Below are 26,830 nucleotides of genomic sequence, written 5' to 3' on the forward strand. Positions count from 1 at the left end.
GTTGGATTGGCTTAACACTGCCCTTCTATAATTCATAATTATCGTCCGCATCTGAGTCCTTATTTTAAAAACACAAGGAGTCACTTCTAGAAGCACCTGGATCTATTTAGGTAGCCAGGCAAGGGATTATCCTGTCCTGGCCTTTGTAAAGAAATAATTTTCCTCTGCTGAGTCTTAGATCTCAGCATATTAGTTTCTTATCCAGGCCATCCTTCTCTTAGTGATAAATGGCGAAATACTCAGAATAAAGGATAACCACAGGAAGCTTCTTGCTCCCTGTCTGAATTCTCCAGGGCTTCCTTGGAACAATCAGTCCTCATTCTCCACCCATTCACGTGGACCTTTGGCCATTATGCACTTCGGGCAACTGTATGATGTGAATGCACAAGACCAAGACAATAGCCTTATGCTTTTGAATGACCTGAGTTTTAAGCTTCAGTGTCCCAGACCTACAGGCCTCATCTGAAACAGCTAAAGCACAAAAAGGGAAGAATTCTACAAGGAATGATCAGCTTCTGAAAAGTGCATAGATGTCAGAGTATTTGATGTCCAAAAGGGACACGATCTCAAAACCTATGAAGGGAAGCGGTAAAAATAAATCTTGTTTTAAGTCACATTAAGGGCATCCCTAATCAATCAGATTCTCTGTCTCTGTCTCAGTCTCTGTCTCTGTCTCTCTCTCTGTCTCTCTGTCTCTCTCTGTCTCTGTCTGTCTCTCTGTCTCTCTCTCTGTCTGTCTTTCTCTCTGTCTCTGTCTCTCTTTCTCTCTGCTGTTAGCTGGCAGGTTAGGTAGGAGTTAATCAGGATCTAACTATAAAAAAGGGAATGATTTGTTTTCTTAGGGAAATTGATTGCTTGTTGAGAAGTACATGATGCTGAATTCATATTTAACACTTAGGGAGTCGACCTGTTTCCCAACTAAATCATCAAGTTGGGATGAAGTACTTACTTGACTACTTCTCCTCTGGAAAAGGTCAGGTCATAGACCATCCAGAGACACCAGATATACAAGCAATGATACCAACAATAATTTGTTCCTGCAAAAGTGACATTTTTCCAATTTGGTCCAACATTGTTCAGAAGCAAAGTGCAGTCCCCCAGGGTGCCAGCAGTGTTGATCTGCAGTGGATGACAAACCAACAATATCATCTAAATAAAAAAATCCAACGTGGGTTTAGTAAATTAATCCTGACAAGAATAAATTGAATAATCTTGGGGAAATGGCAAGAGTGCTGATTGGGCCAGATGGCTTTGTGTGTTGCTGGCCTGGTCTTCAATGGCAGATAAAAAACCAGCTCTTGGTTTATTTATTTAGTTAGTTAGTTGATTAGCACCTGCCACTTCTGCTGACTGAATGGAAATCTGATCCAGACTACTCCTGGAAAATCCATCTGATTTCCAGCAGAGGAGAGAAAGGAAATGCAGGCATCCCAGCGTGAGAATGATGCAACAGAGACCTGAGAAGAGGTTGTCACCTTGTCTCTAGAATAGCAACTTTCATCCCTAAGAAGTCTGCATTATTTTCATCACTCTCATAAGGTGTTAATCTGCCGTTATTCACTCTCCTTGGCAGATATATTTGAGGGGAGCTTTTCTTAGTAAAAGCCTAAAGAACATTATCTGAGCCTTTATTTCTCTAAAGCTATCCATTTTATATCCCACTTTGTTTTTTTAAATCCTTGTTTTCTGTCTTAGGGGCAACTCCAAGATAAAAGGGTAAGACTAGGTAATGAGGTTAAGTGACTTTCCCAGATCACACAGCTAGGAAGTTTCTGAGATCAGATTTGAACCTCAGTCCCCTGGACTCTAGGCCTGGCACTCTATCCACTGTACCACCCAACTGCCCCACTTTTGTTATTTTCAAGTATACCCTGACTCAAGGAGGTGAAGCAAATGAACATAATTTTCTGGCTGGATCTGTGGGGAACAAAAGTAACCCGACTATGAAACAATTGGGATATGTGAGCTAAAAGATAGTCCCTACTGGAAATCTACACTGATCACCTCACTTGATAAATAGTCCTCTTTGTTGCATTTAATGAAACTGCGTGTTTAATGTTTAAATGAGCTATTTCCTTTTAAGGGAAGTTCTTTTAGAAATGGAAGTTTTTTTGTGTTGGTTTGTCTTTTCAGATCTGCTTACTAGAACAAACCTTGACCATATACAAACTTTTGCCACTGGCATCGTTTTAAGGAGGAATCATGCATAGTGTCAATTATTTTTCCAAAACATTAATAAGGTTTTGCTCCCCTTTCTGATCCACATTCATGATTTCATCAGTTTAGGAATTATTGGAGTAGTTCTTTACTAGAATCTCCAAGAGATTAGGAATAATTGAGAGTTCAAGTCCCTTGGCCAGTCATCTAGCTCCAGCTGGTTCATACCAAAAGGAATAGAACTCAAATCTTCCTTATTCCAAGGACTTGCTTCTGTCTAGTACACTGAGTAGATTCTCATTTCTCAGTTAATGCTCACAAAACAACACAGAAGCTTTGGGTGCCTATATATTGACTGCTAGTTATTTGGATCAGCATTTTCTTATGGACTAATCCAGGGAATCAGTGAAATTTGAAGAATGAACAAGGATAAGCCTATCTACCTTCTTAGTTAAATGGTAGAACATGGCATGGAAACTTCAAATAATAGTTGTAGGTTTGTGGATGTATGGAGTAGCGATTTGTATTTAGATGGATCATTAAAGAAAGGCATCTAAGATGTAGTTGGGGAAGACATTGCTTCTGTTTAGTGACAGTATTTCCATACATGAATGTCAACTTCAGGGTGGCGTTTTATTTTATGAGCTAATTCTAGCATATCTCTATGATCTCTGAGCCATAGCTTTTGACTTCACCCCACATGTTTCTAATAGGCTTACAAAAGCCCTTGGTAAGTCAGCTATGCAAACGTGAAGGTATATGCCTCCGTAATACACAATAAAGGGTAATGGTTCAAGAAACAACTTTTGGCCATTTGATGGCTTTAAAAGGTACAGTTCAAAAACACTGCTGTCTGTCCTCTGACTATAACTCTGACCAATGGTATTTCTTTCTCTCTTCCCACACCCTTTTCTTCCCAACCCCTCCCCGACCTGCTTTCAGGATATTAAAGCAGATTGCAATTCCTGTGTGGAAATAGAGGACAGAAAAGTAAGTCACTCCCTTTTAATCATTTTTAAATGTTCTGTATGGCATAAACACACATTTAAGGAAAGAATTGACATAAAAGTGGTTTTGCAGGTGAGTCAAGTGTCGATTAGACAAATTCAAGGCAGTCCTTTTCAAATGGTTAAATCTGTTTTTCTAAAATATAGTCAGTGTGAGGTATCTTAAGTGAAAACTACTTAAAGGAATTAGATATCAAAAAGCTTTAAACATGGCTTATTTTTGTTGTATGTTTTCCCTCTAGACACTTTTTAAAGGTGACTCCTTCACATTCTAACTTAATTTGCTTTTATCCTTATGATGATACTGACAATTTGCTGAGTGTGTACCACTCAGCATTCTACTGGTGCTCTATCCTTGATTCTTGGCCTTTGGCATTCATTGTCCCAGAAATTCTAAGACAACCTCACAATCACCAACCACGCTATGGTCAGCCATTACCTATAATAGCCAGGTAGTCATCCTCAGGGTTCTATTTTCTGGCTTTCTGTTTTTATTCTCCATCTTTCATCTTTGGAAGCCATAGTGTGAATGCCACGAAGGAAAGGAACTGCTTAACAACCATGTACAATGTTAATTCTTCTGGGGCATTTCTTATTGGCAATTTTTCCTATGAAAGTCTCTTAATACCTAGAAGATCAAGTTTTACTTTTATGGTAAGGGTAGACAAAAAAGGTAAAGAATCTCTGTCATAATATATGTGCTTCAAGGAATCATTGGATTGATTGGTGACCCTTTTAAAAAGGTTAGTAACACCTTTCTGATGTTACAACGCAGAAAATGTTTCACCTTCATCTCTCTATTCAAATCCATCCCCATGTCACTAACCATGCTTCCATCTCCTAATTCATCATTTTCATCTGTAATACTGTAGTAGCTTCTTAGTTGGTCTCCCACCTTTAATATTTCACCTATTCGATTTATCCTAACTGCCTAAATTCAAAGAGTTTTCCTAGGGCATGGTTTTTACTTTCCGTGATGAAAATCCTTTCCATTACTAATAGAATAAAATACAAACTCATTAACCCAGCATTTCAAGCCCTCCCCTATTGGTAGCACCCTACCTTTCCAAACAAATTCTACATCATATTGTACATGCTATATTCTAGGAAAATGGGAATAAGCAAGCCATCTTCTTTCTTTTTTTTAAACCCTTAATTTCTTTCTTAGAATAAAAAAGAAGAACTTTAAGGGCTAGACAATGGGGATTAAGTGCCTTACACAGGGTGAAACAGCCAGGAAGTATCTGAGACTAGATTTGAGCCCAGGACCTCCTATTTCTAGGTCTGACCCTATTCACTTAGCCACCTAATTTCCCTGGCCATTTTCTAAATCTCATGTGTCAGTTCCTTTCCTTATGCATTTTCTTAGACTATCTCCCTCCCTCCCTTCATCACTGAAACATGCTCTATCTTCATCTTTGCCTTTGAAATTCCTTTTCTTCTTTAAACATTCATTCATGGTAGCCCTTCAATGGAAAGTCTCCCTTGATTTCCCTTTCCAACCAGCTGAAATTGTTATCTCAAAGCTCAAGTTTCCTAAAGAATACTTTTTTTATCAACTTTGCTCCCTCTGTGCCCTACCTTGAATCATATTTGTGTATATACAGTAGCATGTCTATTAGAATATTCATAGCTTGAGGGAAAGGACTATTATTTTTTATCAGTGTATCCTGGAACCTATCATATTTTGTGGGCTGGTACCCTCAATAAATGTTTCCTCATCTATTTTGACCTGCTTGCAGAAGGAGGGATCTAAACTGAGATTTGAAGGAAGTCAGGAGGCAGAGGTGAGGCTTTTCCTAAAGAAGAAGGGAAGCTAATGAGAACGGCTGGTGTTGAGGGATGAGTTATCTGGTGCAAGTTCCAGCAGAGAAGCTAGTCATTGGTCAGAGAGTAGGGAGCACTGGGATAGTAAGGTATAAGAAGCCTGATAAGGTTGTAAAGGGCTAGGTTGTGAGATCATCAAATCTATCACCTTTTTTAATTAATTAACTAATTAATTAATTATTCAACTTAATTAATTAAATAATTAATTGATTTAACTCATTAGAGGAAGTCCCCAAGAGGTGAAATACTTGCTGAAGGTCCAATGGCAAGTTAAAAGCAGAGCTGAGGCTCACAACCTAGACTTCTGAATCCTGGTCCAGTGCACCTTATGTGACATTTCAGTTCAATGCAGCAAGCATTTGTTAAGCATTTACCATGTGCCAGGCACCATGCCCACCCCTGGACACTGTGCTGTCCATCATTATTGTCTTGTCACTAGACAAATATGATGTGGCACTTCAATAGTAGGCGGTAGATAGCCAGAGCGATCATAATCCAGCTCTTTTAATGCACTCTGGTGCTTCTGTCACTGTGACATATAATTATGAAATTTCAGCATCGATGTGATGACAACTACGTGCGCACATGTTTGGATGTGTGTACCTTTCTCTCCATTTAATCCAAACGCTTCTAGCAAAATCAGTAATTTGATAAAGTGGAATTGAAGTGACAGCAGATGACAGAGGTGCCAAAATAATAACGCGACCTCCCTCTGAAGTGGCAGCCTTGTCGGCCCTTGTGGATCTTACGGCTGCCTCACACTCCGAGGGAGAACTGGCAATGTTTTCCAGAAAACTTTCTTTCTCTTAGTTAAGGAAGGAGTTTTAAAAGACCCTTAAAGAAAGTTCTAGCCATCACTTGTCCTTCTTTCTCCTCATTTTGCCCCACTTTCTTTCTTTCCTTCTTTACTTTTAGCCATTCCTCAAATTTCTACCCCCTGTTCTGAATTCAATATTAAATTTGTAATGTTGAGTGCTTTATAGCTGTTGTTTCTAGAAAATGCAAAGGTTCTTTTCTAAATTCTATATTCTTCAGCCACCTTTATCGCACCTCACTCATCTCTACTTCATGAGACATTGAAGTTGAAAGGAACTTTCTATTCTTGATTCTAGAGACAGTTAAAATGATGGGGGAGAATCCATGAATTTGATGAGCTGAAGAGTTCTCATTTTAATGAAGAGGGGCTGAATCTTTAGCCTTGTTCTGCTCCCAGTATGTGTTCTATCTATATCTGAAGGCTGAAGCAAAGGGATTTTTTTTCTCCTTTTCTCTCTTTTCTATCTCTCTTGGCTCTCAAAATCTATTTTTCATCATTCAGACACTGATCTAATTGTCATTTGGCAGACTACGCTCTATTGTTTGGGGAAAATTCGTGGTATGTGTTAGAGTGTGGGTTTGGTTTGAATTTTGTTTTCCCTATCTAACTGGCTAATTAATCTAAGAGTGGGGGCCCCCACAGTTGGGTGTTTTGTTGGCTAGCTCTTGAAATAGGCAGCCATTCATCATATGTCATAAGGAGTAGACTGTGTGCTTACAGAGCTTTGCACCCTAAATGGAAAGACAAAACACAGATTGTCTCCTTGCACAGGTGAAGGAGCACCACAAAACTAATGCAAATTTAGCAAAGGTGACAGGAAGCAACTCATCATTTTGAAGTGTCTGGATTGCTTCTAAAAGCAGGACCCATTTGACATTTACAGTGCTCAGGTTTCCAGTGGGGAACTGAGGCATTCAAATTCATTTTTATTTGTAGTGTAAAATCCATCTGAATTTTAATACTATTATGAAGACTGAGATCCAGGTGATGAGAGCAAGGGTTGATGGATCATTCAGTGAGAAAAATCTGTCAGAATGGGCTGAAAACCCATTTGTCAAAGACCATAAACACAGACAAGGAAACAGTTTTTTCTCACTTACCCCTGGGCTAGTTGCTGCTAAGCAGTTTCTCATCATTTCATAAAAATGCATGTGAGTAGCTTGACTGGCTTTAACAGTACCGTTAACTTTCTGGTCTGACACAGTTGAAGAATCACCAACTAGAAAGATATGGCCAGGTCTAATGTTAAACACACTAATTATGTTTTGGTGACCCATGGCCCTTACGTATTCTACAAAGCAGTTTCAAAATTTGAGTCTCAACTTCCAAGAAGTATGACCAAGAAAGGTAGCAGACTAGACATTTCCTACAATCCTCCTGACCTCACAAATGTATGTAAAATAGGAATCACATGCAAGTGATAAAGAAATTTTAGTGATCTCCATGATCTGGGATAAAAGTCAGAATATTAAGGCCATTTAGGTCATAGGCCAAATCTGACCACCTCCTTTTGAGCTTATAACTTTTTTTTTTTACATTTGAAAATGAAACTTGCTTGTATATAATGAAGTTTTTGTTTTAAATCCTTAGTTTTCATGCTTTTCAAAACAAATGGCCAGATTTAGCTTTCTACCATACTTTGCCAACTATTGGCGTAGGACATAAAGTACATAACAAGGTAAAAAGCCAGTGAACTAGTAGGAGAGAAAGCTAATTCCTAATCCTATGTTGGCAAACCTATGGCATGGGTGCTAGAGAAGGCTGTTCTGTTCCTCCTCTCCGTGTGCATCTGAGGACATTTCTCTCAACATCTGCCCCTCTGCCCAGCAGCCCAATGGAAGAGCTTCCTCTCTCCCCTGTCTGGGGGCAGAGGGGACCCCCATGCAGTATAATGGGTACCCTGTCTTTAAAAGGTTCACCATCACTACCCCTAATTCCCAAGTCATGCACTCTACCCCCAGACATGCTTTGGCAAAGATCCATAAGCTAAACCATAAGCTTTGCAACAGAACTCAGCTCTGTCCCTTCTTTTCCTCTCAGGCCCCCAAAAACCAAAAGGCAAAAACTTATTAGGGTTAGGAAGGCAAAATGTCAGCATTCTTTGCTGCAACAGAGATCAGGCAGAGAACTAAGGAACAGAGGAAATTAGAGCAGGACTCCAGTATGTTTGATTGTATTGTACTTAACCTTACCTGAGGGAAAGAACCCAGCATGCAACTGGGACCAATTGTTTCTCCCCACCCTGTGATCCAGAAATCTTGGCACAGAGACCAAGACAAGTTAAATGTGCTTAGTAGGAGAGGATGCCAGGATGGCTTTGAGGATCAACCCTCATAAAAACAACACTCAAAAGGGAAAGAGTCAGGAAGCAAATAATGGGAAAACATAAGGGAGAAAAAGAGAGAAATTGCCAATGACCTCAATTAAATATGAAGTATAATGTAAATAAGTAAGCCAACAGCAAATGTATTAATAACAGAAAGAAATGTTGTTACCAAGTACCCTAAATGAATCTAGATTTTTATGAATAAATATTGCAAGGCAAAAATGGCTCAATATCTGGTAAGATAGAAGTCCTGTGGTTTTGTAAAAGAGCACAAAAGTACACTCTGATGTTCCTAAATGATTTAATAGAGAAATAAGTATGAGAGCAGAATTTAGTGTCTACATGGACAAAATAATTGATAGAATAGATAAACTTGAATCCACAGAGGGAAATCTCACCAAAGAAAGAAGAGATAGAATAACTCATTCAAAATAAGAATATGGTTGTATCTCACTATATTGTGATTCACTTATCACAGTTTCACTGTATCTCATGTTCAAAAAAAAAATCTAATCCTGTATCATGGAGTTTTTGCTATATTGTGGGACCAACCACAGCATTGTGTTATGTATCCTAGATGCTGATTGGCTCAGTGTTTATAAGAATGTGAGAAAGGTTAATAAGATTGTGAAAAAGGTTTATAGGAGAGTGGGAAGGATTTATAAAGCCTTAATATGTATGTGTAATAAAATAAATATAACACTGCTACATCAGGGATTTTCATCTATCATGGGTGTCTCTGGATCATAACTCCCACAATAGATGAGGGATCACAGTACACAGAAAGGATAACCTAGCAGAAGAGAAGAAAAAAAGTAACATTAAAAATGATCTCCAAAGAAATAAAATCTACTCTAGTGACTTCAAAGAGATACATAGGGATAGACAAATGAAGGATTATAAGTTTCCCAAAATAACGCATATCAAAAATTTTAAAGACTGAACAACATAATGAAAGGTGTAACTGACCAGAACTACTCAATACAGAAAAATAAAGGAATACATAGATTGGCTGGATATTAAAAAATAAAAACACAAACAACCCTTTCCTCCAAACCAAAAGACATAATGGTTAAATTTAATAACTTAAATGAAAAATATATCACATTTCTCTGATAAATGTTTTTTAATCCAAGATATATAAATAAGATATATGATGCATATGTACATGTATACATAAAAATAGATGCATATGTAAATATGGGTGACACACATAGTTAAAACAGAAATTATTTTCCAAAAGATCATTGAGTAATAATATGAATAAAGATTTCTCAAAAAAAATTGCAAACTATTAACCACATGAAAAAAAGTTTCGAATCTCTAATAACAAATATATATCAAAATAATTCCAAGGTTTCACTTTACACCCTTCAAATTGACAAAAATGAAAAAAAAAAAGCAGAAGAATTGTTAGTATTAAAGGGGTTGTAGGAAGATAGATATACTCATGAATTCTTGGTAGATCTGTGAATCAGTACAGTCATTTAAAAAATTGAATTATTAAAATAAAATGATGAAAATATCCATACACTTTTACCCAAAGATTCTATTCCTTTGCTTATACCCAAAGGAGGCCATCAATAAGAAAAAAATATTCTATATACATTAAAGTATTTTTGTATTAGCAAAGAATTAGAAACAAAATAGATATCCATTGTTTGGGCAATGATGAAAAGAAAGTGGTACATGATTTTAAGGTAGTATTTCTTTAATATAAGAAATGATGAATGTGATAAATCTAGAGAAGCATAAAAATATATACAGGAACTGAAACAGAATGAAGGAGAAAAAAACAATATGTATAAAATACAAAATGGAAATGGAAAGAACACATGAAAATATATTCAATACATGCTGTAAAATTATTTTTAAAAAGGCTGGCTTGAAAAAAAAGAGATATAAGAAAACATCCCCTAGTAAAAGATTCATCATGATGGCCATCTCCTCTAACCAGTGACTAAATAAGAATCTTCTCTACCATGTGATTAGCCCCTGTTGGAAGAAACCCACTGAGGGTCAACTCACTGATTTTCAAGCTAATCCATTCTACTTTTATATAATTCTGATGAAAATGTCCTTACTTTAAGCGTCTCTTTAACTTTCATTCACTGCTCTTACCTCTGTTCTTTGAAGTCAAGTATGGTGAATATAAATCATCCTCCATTTTACTTTATTATATCCTTGTATTTCTTTTTCAGGCCAAGATTCTCAGTTCCTTTATATTCCCTTCATGTGGTATTTTCTTCAGTCCTTTTCTTGCCTTTCCTCTTTTGGATATACTCAAAATCTTTTCTTTCCTAAAATGTGATTACAAAAACTACTCCAGATGTGATTTGACCATTGCATAACGTGTACATTAGAGAACTAAAAAATGAAATATTAAATAAATTTCCAATTGTTGCCACTTGACTTTTGCTTGAAAGTCCCTTAAAATCCTGGTTAAAATACTCAGTTACTACAGAAAACCTTTCCTGATCCCAATTACTTCTTGTCATCCCTCTTGATAATTTCCAATTAATATGTTTATATTTTATTTTTGGATATCTATTTGCGAGTTGCCTCCCCCATTAGATTGTGAGCTTCTTAAGAGCAGCTGTCTTCTACCTTTTTTTCTTTTTCCGGCTTAGTACAGTGCCTAGAACATAGTAGGAGCTTTATAACTATGTATTGATTAATTGTTCCTATCATTGAGGAAACCAGCTATATAACCTTGAAAAGTCACTTTTCTCTGACACTATTTCATTGATTTCATAGAAGTAGAAAAACAAGTAAACAAAATTTGGGGGACCTTCTTCTCCAATACCCTCATTTTGTAACTTAAAACCTGAAGAGATCAAATGATTTGCATAAAGTTTTCTAGTTGGTTAATGGCAGAGCCAGGAGTCTTCTTGTTCCTTATCTAGTTCTCATTCCATTCTGCCACACCTATCCACCAAGGAGCTGTTCATTGCTGTTTTTTCCTTGCTTGTCAGTTGTGTCCAACCCTTTATGACCCCATTTGGGGTTTTCTTGGTATAGAATCTGTATGATTTGCCATTTCCTTCTCCATCTCATTTTAAAGATGAAAAACTAAGGCAAACAGAGTAAATTGACTTGCCCAGAGTCACATATTTAATAACTGCCTGAAGCTGGATTTATACTGCGCTCTATAGCCCTTTTACCACCTAGCTGCCTAAGGAGAAGTCTGAACTAGACTATATTTCAAATGCTTTCTATCTCTAACATATTTTGCTTCTTAATTTCTAACCTTTTAGTACTTCCCCTTTTCTACTATGACCTTGCTGTAGGGGCTAAGTTCATTATGGAGTCAACCAAGTATCTCCTTAAGTTGAGAATTGTACACAATTGAGTCTTTCCCACATCTGCAACTCTCATGTATCCTATGCCAGAAGCACACACAACACTTGCCTTTCTAAGATGTTGTTCTGTGGAGGGAATCAATAAAATGCTTAATACGTTAATCAGCCAGATTTCACAGTTCTCTGGCTGAAGTTGGCAGTGAAGGTCCTTCTCCAGGGGTTGGAAGTGAGTACAACTAATCATTGTGATTGGTTTTCATTTAACATAGCTTTCCAGTGGTGGGGCTTGGAAGTAGATTAGCCCACTGGGCATCTGACAGCTCAAACAAAGACAAAGCAGAACACTTTCCTACTATTAGAACATACCTCTAGAAAGAACAGTATTAACCCAAAAGATTTTTACTAAGAGATGTAGCATAGTTTTTGTGTGCAAAGAGAAAAAAGTATGGCAAGTTCCAGTAACAACACTCAACCAAATGAGACATGTGAGTTGAGTTTTATCCTTTGCCCCAATTTCTGTATATTTAAGGACTTAGATGAATCTATGTTGTATATCCCTTTAAAATGCAAAGCCCTTGAAGCCTGGGCATTCCAGTTTTTTACTTACTATCCCCCATACCTAAGCATGTCTTAAAAATGCATATTGACTTAAAAATTCATATTTTATTGATTGTCAAAGTTCAAAGAGAGGCTTATAAATTCCTTATGGAAATAAAATGATGGCTAGTTTTTTATGAATAGGAACACTACAGATTGGTGGGCTTTCAAGTAGGAAATATTTCTTTTGAGTGTACCTACCTTTCTTGTTTCTGTGTTATTCTTGATGCTATATTAATAATTTTTTGCCAGAAGTGAATGGGGCATCCTGAACTGTGGCTACAAAATATGGAGTGCAGCCACCATTGGAAGAAAATCTTTATTTAGAGTCAGAGCACAAGAAATAGTGGAAACTGGATAAAGTATCTGAACCTTTAAGACAACCAAAGGAAGAGGGAAATGAATCCTAAGGCCTGAGTGGCTCCTATAGAGTTTTGTTTTCATTTAAATAAAGGATTCTTATCTAATAAGAATGGGATTCTAATCTAATCCAACAAACACATATTAATTGTCTACCATTTGCAAGGCAATGGTAATACAAAAACATGTTTTTCAAGAAAGAAAGAAACTATCACATATTTTCACCATAAATCTTATCTAAATTTTAACAAAATTCACATGAGTTCTGCCACAGTAGAGGTTTTGTTGAAATTTAGATATGATTTATGATGAATATATGTGATAGTTCTAATATATTAACTAAATAAAATGGATCACCCTATCAGATTATGGAGTATTTCATACAATGGCAGAACTTCTTGATGTGTGTTTTAAGGAATTTTTCTTCCTCTTCTCCTTTTTTTTTTATTCTGTAATAGGGTTGGGTAGCAAGATATGGTAGGAAGGCAGATAATATAAAAATAAATTGTCTCATTTTTAAATGATTATGTATTCTAATAATTTCTCATGGAAATATTTGATATTTCTTCTATTTAAAAAGATTTTTAAAATAGGGATCATCTTCAGAGAAGAGTAGAAGGAACATTTAAAGGTTTCCAGTCAAAGTCCTTTATGTTTCAGAAGAGAAAAATGCTTTAGTGAGCAATGATTTGATCAAGGTTATACTAGTAGTATATGGCAGTCTCAATATTGGAACCAATAACTTCTGACCCCAAGTTCAACATATTTTCCACTATCTCAAAATGTAAAAGTTAAAAATATTAAGGTTGGACTATATATAAGAGAATGTGGTTGCCAAAATTAATATATCTCAAGTCAAGATGACTTTATTATAGTTTTATTTACAAAATAGAGGGAAAGAGTAAGTTAGAGAAATGAGAAAGATGGTAGAGTAAGAAATCTAGTTTAATGAGCAAAATATCTGCTCCAGCTCCTGGCTTTGAGGGCCCAGAGGTAAATTAGGTAACACCCATGTAGCCTCTGAGTGGGAGGTCTATCTGGTGTTAATCTCTCTAGAAGTCAGGAAAAGAAGGTCAGCTTTTTCCACTCACCAATCCAAAGTAAAGAGCAATCTCACCACATGATCCTCCACTAGCTTTCACAACCTCAAAAGAGCTTGAATAACTGAATCACAGGAAGTTGTAACTACTTTTTAAAGACCCTTCTTTTCATTACTTCCTGTGCCTTCCACCTACTTTATGGAGACCAGTTGTAGCTTCTAAATTTTCTTAGGACTACACAGGGAGAAGTCAGTCGTTTCTGAGTTGTCACCCACTTTAGCCCATGGGTTATGGAACTCCCGCCGACTTACGTGTAAAATGGGAGTGTATACCCTTCAGGTAATTAAATCTAAAAGTAGTCTGGGGAGAGTTAATCTCATCTTCACAATAACATTTTTTTTCACAGTCTTAGTCAGCTTTAAATTCTCCAACATGAGTACAAATCATTTTTCCAGATAAGCACTAGTTTTGGGGGGCCTCATTCTTGCCATCTGCCTTGATTCTTCATCTCTAATTGTGCTGATTTCTCCTTCTAGTCATTTTACAGAGGCTTGAAATTGAGGTGTTCATCAAAAGATTCTTTAAATAAAAAATACTGAGAGAAGAGAAAAAGTCATGGGAAGATTGAAAGTGCCTTGAAAATGGATCCGGTGTCCAGTTTAATAAGTCTCAAATGGACAGGAAGCCCTCATGATGGATGAGCAACCAGACACCTTGCTCCTTAGTGACAGAACCATAGATGTAAACACAGCAAATATCAAAGGTCATCCTGAATATTTCGCAAGGATTCCCCCCAGCACCCTAGCCATTTAACCCTCAGCTTAGCATCTTGTAGTTCAGTATTGACAGCATTTGGCCTGCTTTGTTATATTTTCTTCGTTTTGCAGCCTCTTATGATAGAGTAGGAGATCAGAAATAGTATGGCAAGGGGGTAGCTGTGATGAAGGCTGGAGAATGCTGAATCTGACCAGAAGCACTTTCTGAGCTGAGTGTCCTTCCTTAGCCCCTAGGAAAGGCCTCTTCTGTATAACTGGGAAGTTGCTGCCCTAAAAGCCTTACAGTATTATCCTGAGCATTAAATATGATGGTTTGGGGTCAGCAAATGGATAGAATGGATTTTAAAAGATAGCTTTAGTGGATAGAGGGCTGAGTTAGGAGGTTCTGAATCCAAATTTGGCCTCAGACACTTCCTAATTATGTGACCCTGGGCAAGTCACTTAACCCCAGTTGCCTAGCACTCACTGTTCTTCTGCCTTAGAATGGATACTTAACAGCAATTCTAAGACAAAAAGTAAGGATTCTTTAAAATGTAACAGTTTCTATAAAGCAGTTTGTAAATAGTAAAATCCTTAAAGTATTTAAGTAGATATATTAGTACTTAATTTTTCCTCCCATTTCTCTCAAGTTCAATTTGAACTTCCAAAATAACAATAAAAGATGGAAAAAATATTGGTATCCCATCAGAAGTACTTGTTTCTTTTCATGCACCAAATAGAGGCATGCTCTGTCTGTGCATGCACTCTTCTGTGTTCATGTGTGTATTGGGGAGCAATGTTTGGAAGGCAAGGGACAGTTCTTTTTTTTACAAGGATGATAATATAAACACTGCCACACAGTAGCAATGTGATAATCCAGCCTTTAATTCAAGCAGACACAAAGTAGATCCTAAATAAAAATTTGTTGAATCAACACTGCATTTTCCCATCCCAAAGAATTTAATTGGGATTTTTCTACCTTTTGCCTTAATAACAATAAAGAGGGAGACACTCAAGTTCATAGCTGCTGGTGACTTCTTTCCCTGGCTGAGGTTCATAGGCCTAGAATTTTTTAGAGCCCCTCAAGAGACGTAGTCCTTTGAAAGTTAATTTACCAAAAATCATATGATATCCATCAAAAAAAGGACTCATACCCAAATCCTTTGGAAGTTCTTTCCTTAGCAGAACTAAGATGATTGCACATGAGGTTATAGCATTTTGGAGCTAAAAGGAACCTTAGAATTATTTTTCTAACCTTCCCCTATTCTCCTCAACTCTAGAGAGCTGGCATGGCCTGAGGCTTACATAACTAAAAAAAGAGTCAATCACTATACTGTAGAGATACAAACAATTGGGAGTGTATATGTGTATGTGTGTATTTACACACCCCACAACTCTGTCACTTCTCCCTTGTGTGGACTGTTACAAGTAACTGCATTGAGATCATAGGTCATAGATATAGCTGGATGGAAACTCAAAGAACATTAAGATCAATTGGGCTATTTTGTAGCTGAAGAAGGTAAGGTATAGAGAAGCCAAGTGACTTGCCTAAAATTACAAAACTTGCATCAAAGGTGAGTTTTAAAGGGACTTCCAAAACTCTATGCATAATTCTAGATTATCTCTCTTTGGGTTTCATAATCTTCAATTCTAAAATAAGGAGATTGGGCTCCAATATTAATAATTATTATCACTTAAGTCTTTAATGTTTGCTAAGCTCTGGGAGATCAAATGAATTATCCATAGTTAAAAAAGTCTGATCTATACTTAATTTCCATTGCCTACCCCATATCCCTCTTCTGCCTAGGAACCAATACACATTATTGATTCAAAGATGAAAAGTCTTCAAAAAAAAGTCAGATGAGATGTGAAACCAAATAATCCTGCCTCCTAGTCAGGAACTCTGTGTATTATATTATGCTTCCTCTCAGGATTTTTCAGAACACATATCCAGGGGGTTCCTGGATAGATGTATGGAGAGTGAGAGAGAGAGAGACAGAGACAGACAGACAGAGAAACAGAGAGTCAGAGACAGACAGAGAGAGAGAGAGAAATACTCTAGATTATTGGAAACTATTTTGGGAAAAACATCTTGTATCAGAAAAAAAAATAAGAAAGGACAGGCTGTTAAAAAAAACATATCCACATGGAGAACTTTCATATTTAATCTACATTATTAATATGTTCTTAATTCCAGAGTCAATAAAAAGTAAGTCAATTTTTCATTTATTTGATTTCATTAGAAATCAATGCCCTGATTTGTGGTGGATGCTATTCCCACACTGTAAATGGTCATGCTGAGAAATTAATAATCAGCTCTTATGCTAATCTAAGCTACCTCTAGAATACCTTTGTTTCTAATTCTAAATTCTCTGACTGAAATCCCAATCCAGTGCTTCTTTTGTCTGTATCTGGAATCATATACTGCATGAGTTTGCCCCATGTGTGAATGGCACATGGAGGGAGATGGAAAGGCACAAGTTGCAACATGCAGGAGATTCAGGGCACCCAGGGATTCTCTAGTTATATCATGGTCTCCAGGCCTAGGGATGAAGGGAGAAGCATGCTGTGTAATTCATGTTTTTAGTTGCTTTGCCTTCTAGCATGTGACCATTGGTAATATTATATTTGATCAGAGCACTGGTATTTCCATTAGAAATACATTGCTTAGATTCACTAGTAAAGAAATATCCACCATTATAATCATTAACACACTTCTGTTTACAAAGTATGCTACCAGATACTCCATACTTAGTGAGGTCCATAGTGTAAGAATCTCTACAAGTATTCTGGAAGCATATCTAATAGGAAGCTTAGTGGCATAGTGGATAGAGTGATGGGAAGAGCTGTTTAAATGTAACTTCAGAAATGTATTAGCTGTGTGATATTGGGCAAGACACAACCTTTTCCAGAATCAGTTTCCTCACCTTTAAAATGGGGATCATAATAGCAGCTACCTCCTAGGTTTGCTGAGAATGAATATCCAATTGTGGTCAAATCGAATCCAATCCAAATGTGACATCACATTTTTAAAGTGCTTAACAAAGTGCCTGGTACTTAAGAATAGGTACATAATCAAACCTGCATTCAAATTCCAAAGCTGAATTCACAGATTCTAGTTGTATGACCTTAGGCTAATCTCTAAGCCTGTCAGTACTTTTCCCCTCCTCTCAAAAAAAAATGTTGATTTTTAGATACTAAAATTTGATAAGCTTCTAGCAGTTTAGATAGTGTTAGAAGTGCCTTTAAGCCACTATAAATTGAAATCATTGTTCTAGCTCCCACTCCCCCAAAAGTTGCACAATTATAATGAACATTCATCATTTGAATTTATGATTAATTCCCTTTAAAGAAAACTCTTCCCTTAATATTCTTTTTTTCCTATTCCTATTTTTTTAAACCCTCAACATCTCATAATTAGAATGTACTTCTGAACTATTTGATTAAATGTAGCCACTTTGTGTTAGGAAATTTTCAGTATCCTTTCTCATCCCAAAGCAGGTCATGAATCCTTATGTAGAAAACCAGAGCATTAATGAATTTTTCTTCCTCTTCAGTTGGTGAATGAGATCATCCCTCAGCTTGATATGTGATAGGTTGGCTTCACCCTTTATAGAGAGAGCCTGTGCTGTCCAGAAGTGATTTATGTCGTCGTAGCTGTTTTGCACAGTTCAGCTGAAATTTTCTTCATGTTGATCAAGGTCAGAAAACCCATGGATTATGCCATCTATCAAAGCAGCCTGAGTGCTCAAAACATTGTCAATGGGGCTTGATACAATAACAATAAAACTAATAGAAAAATAGGTCCTTGCCCTTTTTATTATCTTTTAAATCCACTTGTTCTACCAGAGGGCAATTTGGGAATCCTATTTTGGTGCTTGGCAATTAAAAAAAATGGTATTTTTTGTACTGTGAAGATGCCAGTAAGGTCCCAGAAAGATCTGTTTTATAGGTAAAGGAAGAGAGAGATTTTGACTTTTGAAGATATTGGTCTTACCTAATAGGATGAAGCTGAAGAACAAAGAGCTACTTGAATTAGGCCAACAGAGTTTGTCTAAGAGAACACAGTTAGGGGGTCTAATAACAAATTCATTCAAATAACTGGTGCCTGAGATAGATCCTGTCTCTTTGTAGACAGACTGAAGGAGGCAGAGGAAACTTAGATGAAAAAAAAATCCTTAATTTCACGTGAAAAGAGGTTTTAAATATTCTAGTTTTGGCTTAAGTTTTCTCATTTTCCTTCTCTTCCTTTTCATTTTTTAGACTGGGTTTCCAAGCTTAAAGTGCAGAAGCCACTCAGTTCCATCTCATTGATGATCATCACAGATTTGACCAATTCTGTTTCTGGCCTGGATTGGTTAGTCCTTCCTTAGGAGGCCTGCTGGCCATCTGCTCCTAGGATCTCACCATATTGCTGCCAGGCTTAGTGAAGACCCCTGATTGGCTTTGCCTTACTGCAGCTCAAAACTCCAGAGTTTAATCCATACAGCAGTTTCAGCTTCCCTTAGTAGCAAGGATTCCTACCATATGCCACCATGCTCAGAGCAAACTGTTTCTCTATATTAATTAAATTCACTAATCACTGCTCACAACTCTTCTCCATCCTTAAGCCAGGTGAACCTGCCTTGTGAAAGGCTACATGTATAGTAAATAGATCACAGTCCTTGGATTTAGAAATATCTGAGGGACCTTGGGTAACTCAGTTAATGTCTCAATACCTCTGAGAAGCCTTCAAAACTACTAAAAAAACAAACAAACTAACAACTGAATATTGTTGATCTACATAAGTTTCCACACTGGAAGCCAATGTATTGTTATTATACAAAGGTTTCCATACCAGGATCTGCACTATTGAAATAAAAAGACTATTTATGTAGACCTGGATGGAACCTTAGATATCATTTATTTTTATCACCACCCCTCATTTTACTCATGAAGAAAATGAAGCCCAGAATCCCTCTGTGTGGGGAATTTCTTCTCTTCTCTTTCTTTATCTAACATCCCTACTGCTGCTGTCATCTTCTCTTCTCTCCCCTTTTTCTCTCCACCATTCTCTCTTTCCCCCTCTCTCACTTTCCCTCCTCTCTCTTTTCTCTCTTCCCTATTCTCCACCACTCTTCCCTCACCTATCTTTCCCTCCTCCCTCTTCCTCCTCTCTCTTTCCTCTCTCCCATACCCTCCACCACTCCTTCCTCTCCTATCTTTCCCTCCTCCCTCTTCCTCTTCTCTCTTGTCTCTCCTCTACTCTCCACCACTTTTTCCTCTCCTATCTTTCCCTCCTCCCTCTTCCTCCTCTCTCTTTCCTCTCTCTCCCCTACTCTCCACCACTTTTTCCTCTCCTATCTTTCCCTCCTCCCTCTTCCTCCTCTCTCTTTCTTCTCTCTCCCCTACTCTCCACCACTTTTTCTTCTCCTATCTTTCCCTCCTCCCTCTTCCTCCTCTCTCTTTCCTCTCTCCCATACCCTCCACCACTCTTTCCTCTCCTATATTTCCCTCCTCCCTCTTCCTCCTCTCTCTTGTCTCTCCTCTACTCTCCACCATTTTTTCCTCTCCTATCTTTCCCTCCTCCCTCTTCCTCCTCTCTCTTTCTTCTCTCTCCCCTACTCTCCACCACTTTTTCTTCTCCTATCTTTCCCTCCTCCCTCTTCCTCCTCTCTCTTTCCTCTCTCCCATACCCTCCACCACTCTTTCCTCTCCTATATTTCCCTCCTCCCTCTTCCTCCTCTCTCTTGTCTCTCCTCTACTCTCCACCACTTTTTCCTCTCCTATCTTTCCCTCCTCCCTCTTCCTCCTCTCTCTCCCCTACTCTTCACCATTTTTCCTCTCCTATCTTTCCCTCCTCCCTCTTCCTCCTCTCTCTTGTCTCTCCTCTACTCTCTACCACTTTTTCCTCTCCTATCTTTCATTCCTCCCTCTTCCTGCCCTTTCTTCCCAAATCTCTCTCTCCAGTATTCTCTCTTCTCTTTCCTTTCTCCCCCCTCCTTCACCCATTTTTAACAGTGAATTAGTGAAATAGGAATTTCTTTCATGCTGATGAAACCACAGGTATGAACACAAACAAACAAAAAGTTGCCCATAACTGTGTTAGATGCTGTAGAGGGCCCAGAAAGAAACAAAGGACATGGCTTCTCCATTCAAGGAATGGCAAAATAACCTTCCTAGAATGTGCTATCCTACAGTGAACACAGTCAGATTACAGACTCCATTGCACAGATAACACTGAGTCCATGTAGGTAGATATCAAGAAGGAGAATCATTCCCTTGAAAATCAAGAGAATTTGTGAAGTATAATAAGCATTTCACAAGTTGGTACAGGTTCTTATCAGACAGGTTAAAGATTTTTTGCAAAATGAAGACTTTTGCATGCTGGGTTGTGAACTATCACGGTAGGCACCTACTTTGGCAGCCTCTTGCAAAATGATGGATGGATAGTCAGCATATAAGAGCATGCTTCAGCAGAGTGAAGCTCAGTTTTCACAGCTGGTACTTTTTGATTCATTGGATAAAAGTTTGCTTAAAACATAGTAGGCTATGTGTCTCCCCCCAAATCTCACATCATGTCATAGTAAAAATGCTATATTTTTCCATTGTATATACACTGACTTACATATGCATTTTTACTTTCATTTAAGAGACTCTCTGTCTAAACTAAAGCCAAATTTAATGGACTTGGTAGAATTAGACCCTTAAGTTTTCTTTACAAAGGCCTTAAAGTTATATGCGTAGATATTTGAAGATAATGTGTTATATTACATTGTTTCTTTTTGTCCTCCTTATGATCTCTGTCAGTTACACCTAAACAAATTAATCCAAGGGGAAAAAAAATCTTCTCCCTTTGTTTCATAGGCAGGACATGAGAGACTGGATTTGTGATTACATTCTCTTAGGAACTTAAGGAACCTCCCAAATTAATTCAGCCTGGTACTTTCTGTACCACTCATAATCTTAAGAGCTAACATAGCAATGAAATGTAAAATAGTGTGCTAAGTCACAGAAGTGGCACTTGAAGGGCCAGCCAAGCCTAGAATTGGGAGGACCTGGGCTCAAATGAGACTTCAGATACTTCCTAGCTGTGTGACCCTGGGCAAGTCACTTAATCCCATATGTCTAGTCCTTACTGCTCTTCTGCCTTGAAACTGAAACTTGTATTGATTCTAAGACAGAAGATAAAAGGGGCCCTTGAATTCAAGTCTTTCTGGTTTTGAGACTATCTCTCTTTCTACCATTCTCCATTTATACAGTTTTATTGTCCCCTTCTTTCACTTTATCATAAAGGAAGAAATTATCCAAAATGCAGAGGCAGAAAGGACCAGAGAATTTCCCTATTATAAACTCTTTATTTTACAGAAGAGTAACATAAGGTCCAGAGAGCTTAAACATCTTACCCAAGATCATCCTGCGGAGTAAGATGCTCTTTCAAATGTGCCCCACCGCTTCATTCCCAGTTCTCTCTTTGCTTTGACTCAGTCTTTGACACTTTTGACTCTTTCACAGCTCTTTACTGGTTCCAGACCCAAGCTATAAGGAGCCAATTAACAAAGCAGTCAGAAAAGGGCCATTGATTACCAGTGGCATGCCAGAGGCAGGGCTAGATGCTGGTTTTAGGTAAAGTTGTGTGAAGTTCCTGCCCTGAAAGAAGGTCAGCATTAGTGGGGACCATCAGAGGGGAAGACAAGCAGTGGCATGCATAAATAGTAAATTCCAAAAATGTTCTCCCAATGAACTTGTAAAGCGGTCACCACCAGCTTGCAGTGAGGCCAGGCTGGATTGAGTTAGATCTTGGAAGGCTTTGGATGCAAAGTGAAGGAATCTGGAATCTATCCCTGAAAGGATTTTTGTCCTGTTTTGGCTGGCTTTTGAGCAGGCAAGTTATTTGATCAATAACATATTCCAGAAAGATTAATCTAGTGGAAGTAGGAGGAATGGATTAGAACTAGGGGACAATGGAGACAGGAGGGGAGATGAGTTAAGAAGCAATTGCCATAGTCTAGACATGAGGTCATCAGGGCATGAACCAGTGTAGTGGTAATGAGAAGAGAAAGGAAGAGACTAATACAAGAGATATTGCCAAGGAAGAATGGTCAGCCTTTGATGACTGATTAGGCAGCTGAGGGTAATTGGGAGAGAGGGAGAGGAGAGAGGAGAGTTCACTGGGAAGAATAAACAGACAAAAGGACATAGGGCTGAATTATAAATCTTGAGATCTGCCAATATTTAGGAGAAGGGTAGGAGAAGAGAAACCATCAAAAGAGACGTAGCATTAGAACAATGTTTTATAAGGACAGTCAGAATGCTGAGGGTGATTGGCAATGTCCGACTAAAGAGAGGTGAATGATGATTATACAGTGACCAGTTACAAAAGCCTCTGCTATAATAACTTGCCTACATAGAATACCTTCTTCTTTAAAAAGTATGTCTATGTACATAATATATGGACATTCATGTAATACCATATTTTTATGGAAGCTAGATGTCTTTACTATGTAACTATAAGTTCAAAAGAAGTTTAATGCCCCCAAAGGCTACCTACATCAAAAGACCGGAGGAAAAAAAGTAGATTTTAACATCCAGCATAAATTAAGATCTCTCTATCAAGAAACATCAGGGAGCTGGAATTAAATAAAAATTAAGCCTGGAAACTGAGTAATGACCCAGCTGTTCATTATAGTCTTAAATTTTCAATCAAAGATAAAATCTCATTAAAAGTATATCTTTGATTAGGAAACAAGTTTTGATGGCACAAAAAATCCTTAACGATATGAACCATCTCCCCCCATTTCCCCCACCCCTTTCCCTCTCTGTCTCTCTGTGTCTCTGTGGGTGTCTGTCTTTGTCTATGCCTGTCTCTGTCACTCTATCTCTGTCTCTCCCTCTCCTTCATTCCCTCATGCCCCCCACAATCCTTAATCTTCAGGAACAAATATAAAAGTCATTAATCAAAAGTAATTGTGATTAAAATAGGTAAGGCTCCTTCGTTGTTTTTTTTTCTTACCAGCTACAAAATTAAATAGGCTACTTCATAGCCTATTGTAACTTTAAATAGAAATTACCTAAAATGATTGCCATGAAATAATAAGTGTTATTTCAGGGGATTTGGCTGAGGGGACATGGAGGAGAGGATTTTTTAAAAAAACTAATGTACTTCTATAGAGACAGTTATAAGATACATTTAAGTTGTACAAACTTAAGGCATCTGGAATTGTATTTATCTCAAAGTAGATCATCTTAAAACAAATTCAAGTAAGTTAACCCTAGGAAGTCTATCATGGATATCAATTTTTTATAACATTATGGGATGAAGACTTAGAAAACAGCATTCCTCTACTCCAACCTACTCATTAATTTTTTTCCTTTTTTATTTAGAATATTTTCCCATGGTTACATGAGCCATGATTTCCCCCCACCCTTCCCTTCCTTCTCCTCCTGGACCTGACAAGCAGTTCCACTGGGTTATATGCGTATCATTGTTCAAAACCTATTTCCGTGTTATTCATATTTGCAGTTGAAACCTACTCATTTTACAAAGGAGAACCTTAAGATTGGAGCAAATTGAAATGACTTGCCTGAGATCACACATGTATTCATCATAGTCGTCAACAACAGCTAGCATTTGCCCTAGCACTTTAAGGTTTGCAATGCAATTTACAAACAATGCTTCATTTTGTCCTCACAACAACCTTGGGGGCTGCTATCATTACCCTGTTTTATAGATGAGGAAACTGGGGCAGGCAGTAGTTTAAGTGTTTTACCCAGGGTCACACTGCTGGTAAATGTCTCAGACTGGATTTAATTCATGTCTTCCTGGTCCAAGTCTAGCTCTCTGTCTGCTGTGTCACCTAGTCACCTCAGTCCTACCTATTATTGATAAATGCTTCTAGATCAACTAGGCTAGGGTTTTGTCCTCTCTTAGACTGTCAGCCCTCACATGTGTATGAGCCTCCACATCTTATCTCCTAGCAAAGTGCCCTTCCTACAGTAAATGGTTAATAAATGTGTGATGAATGAATGCATGGATGTATACATAGATACCTTGGATTGAGTTTGGCTTTATCCTATTCCAGAGATTATCCTATTCTATAGGCTTCATAACGAACTCCTATTCCTTACTTGATGGCTTTCAAAAGTAAGTCTGTCTCTCTTTGCTTGGCTGTTATAAACAAACCTTGTAATTGATAAGAGTTTAACCATCATTCAAGTTAAAAACAGGAGAGAAAAAAGTATGAAATAGATCAGATCACTGAATAATACAACCTTTGTTTAAGAAAAGGGAATTAGTAGAGAGGAAAGGACCTACCAGTTCAAAAATATTCATAGCAGCTCTTTTTGTGGTGGCAACGAACTGGAAACTAAAGGGCTGTCCCTCAATTGGGGAATGGCTGAACAAATTGCGGTATACTACTGTGCAGTAAAGAAATGATGAACAGGATAATTTCAGAAAGAGCTGGAAAGACCTTCATGGACTGATATGTAGAGACAAATAAGCAGAATCAGGAAAACATCGTATGCAGCAATATTGTGGAATGATCAACTGTGACCGACTTAGCTATGATCGGCAATACAATGAACCAGGACAATTTGGAGGGACTTATGACAAAGAATGCTCTCCACCTCCAGAGAAAGAACTGTTGGAGTTGGAATGCAGATGAAATTTTTCAATTGTTTATTTGTGTTTGGATTTTGGGGGGTTTAGTTTTATAAAATTAGTCACAAAAATGAATAATAAGGAAATATGTTTTGCATGATAATACATATGTAACCCAGATCAAACCATCTGCTAGCACAAAGAATGGAATGGAAGGGAGGGAGGGAGATAAGTATAATCATATAACTTAGGAAAACTTGTATGAAAATTTGTTACTACACATAATTGGTAAAAAATAAAAATATATTTTAAAAAGAGGATTATTGCCATTTTTGTGACAAACTCTTTTCTAGGTTCAAGCAAACCACTTCACTTTGTACTCAAAAGAGGAATGATGGACATCAGCCTCAATTTCCCCTCCAGTCTTTAGGCTTTTATATCAGTGTGTGATTTCTAGCTATTTATTCATTTAGATACACATTATCTCATTTCAGCGTCTCCACAATCCTGTGAGATAGGTACTGCCGATGTCCACTTTTTAACAAGGAGAAAATGGCACTCTGCTTGGTAAAGTGATGTACCCATGGTGTCCCACTTAGTAATATCAGAGACAAAATTTGAACCCACAGCTTCCTACCTCCAGGACCTGGGCTTGATCGCAATTTCATGCTCTAAGCCTCATACAATTCTCTATGACAAGGGTTTTTTGCCTGCAGTCCATTCATGAACTTTAAAGGGTCACTGATCTAAGATGGGAAAACAATGGCATTTTTATTTTCACTAACCTTTAGTTTCCTCTCTAATCCTCTATATTTTATTTTGTGTACTTAAAAACATTAATCTGAGGCTTCTAAAGGTGTCCATGGCAATTGGGATCACTTGTGAAACATTTACCACAATGCCTGGCATACAGTAGCACTTAGTAAATACTTGATCCCTTCCTCTTCTAATACTTTTAAGTATCAACAGGTTGCAATTCGTTTCAGTGGAAGGAATTTGGACAGTGATATAGCAGCAGTCCTGAAGGTGGGAGGTCCTGGGTTCAAATGTGGCTTCAGACACTTCCTAACTGTGTGATCCTGAGCAAGTCACTTAGCCCCCATTGCCTATTCCTTTCCCTTTTGTCTTAGAGTTGCAACTAGCACAGAAAGGAAGGTTTTTTTTTTTTTAAAGAATGTTTTTATATGATGTTTACATAGTTGAAATGTTCAGTTGCTTTTCAGAGTTTAAATAAAAATGAAAGCAAATCATTTTAATGTCAAATAAGGTAAATTGGGTTGATAGAATGGATAGTCATTTTTTTTCTTTTTTTCCAACCAGTTAAACACCAGAATGTAAGCACCTTATGGACAAATACTATTTTTCATTTTGTTTCTCTTTCTTCAGCACTGATTAGGGTACTTTGCACATTGAAGGCACTGAATGAATATTTGTTGGATTGCATAGGAATGGATATAGCACCCTTTCCGTAATTTTTCCCTCCTTTTCTCCCCTTTTCCCTCTGCCCCCCCCCTTTGTATCTATTGGTATATCTCTCTGTCTCTCTCTGCCTCTGTCTTTCTGTACTGTCTCAGTTCCCTCATCTATAAAATGGAGCTAAAATCTGTCTTGTCTTATTTGTTTGTCATTATCATAGGATAATAGATTTGGAGTCTACACCTATCAAACTCAGATAGAAATGGGGGCCACTAAACCTTAAATAAAATTGTGTGTGAAGTATATATTTATTTAGTTTTTCAATGTAATATCATCTGTTTAATGTAGTTTTACTTATTTTGTTAAATAATTCTAAATTAACTTTTAATCCAGATCAGGCCACATCTGGGAGTCTTGTGGGTCATGTGTTTGATACCTTTGATCTAGTTCATCTCTTTATTTTACAGTGGATAAACTGAACCTGAAGAGGAGTTAAACCCTTCCACCAAAGTCAGAAGTCAAATAAAAGCAGAGCTAGGAGTCAAAGCCAGGTGTACTCACATTAAACCATGTACTCTTTCTGCTATACCATGAGGCCTCATGCATCATTACCTGTTATGAACATTATTTTTAAAAGGCATTCA

The 26,830-nt window shown here is 37.5% G+C and overlaps 1 protein-coding gene and 1 long non-coding RNA gene across 27 annotated transcripts in view; both read left to right on the forward strand.

Annotated features, from left to right (window-relative positions):
- Window positions 1–26,830, forward strand: part of RBFOX1 (RNA binding fox-1 homolog 1) — a 2,817,840-nt gene that overhangs the window by 1,726,484 nt on the left and 1,064,526 nt on the right. For all 25 annotated transcript variants that reach the window (XM_056804034.1, XM_056804033.1, XM_056804032.1 and 22 more), the window contains one exon: window positions 3,100–3,147. In XM_056804034.1, the coding sequence (XP_056660012.1) occupies window positions 3,100–3,147 (48 nt within the window). The remainder of the gene's footprint in view (window positions 1–3,099; window positions 3,148–26,830) is intronic.
- Window positions 3,154–25,085, forward strand: LOC103097494 (uncharacterized). 2 transcript variants are annotated; one of them, XR_001623944.2, is made up of 3 exons: window positions 3,159–3,907; window positions 17,746–17,889; window positions 18,452–25,085. It is a non-coding gene; the product is annotated as an uncharacterized LOC103097494 (long non-coding RNA). The 2 variants fall into 2 exon arrangements; XR_001623943.2 differs by lacking the exon at window positions 18,452–25,085 and having other exon boundaries at window positions 3,154–3,907; window positions 17,746–17,991.

The sequence above is a fragment of the Monodelphis domestica genome, chromosome 7, assembly GCF_027887165.1.
Source record: "Monodelphis domestica isolate mMonDom1 chromosome 7, mMonDom1.pri, whole genome shotgun sequence".
NCBI lineage: Eukaryota > Metazoa > Chordata > Mammalia > Didelphimorphia > Didelphidae > Monodelphis > Monodelphis domestica.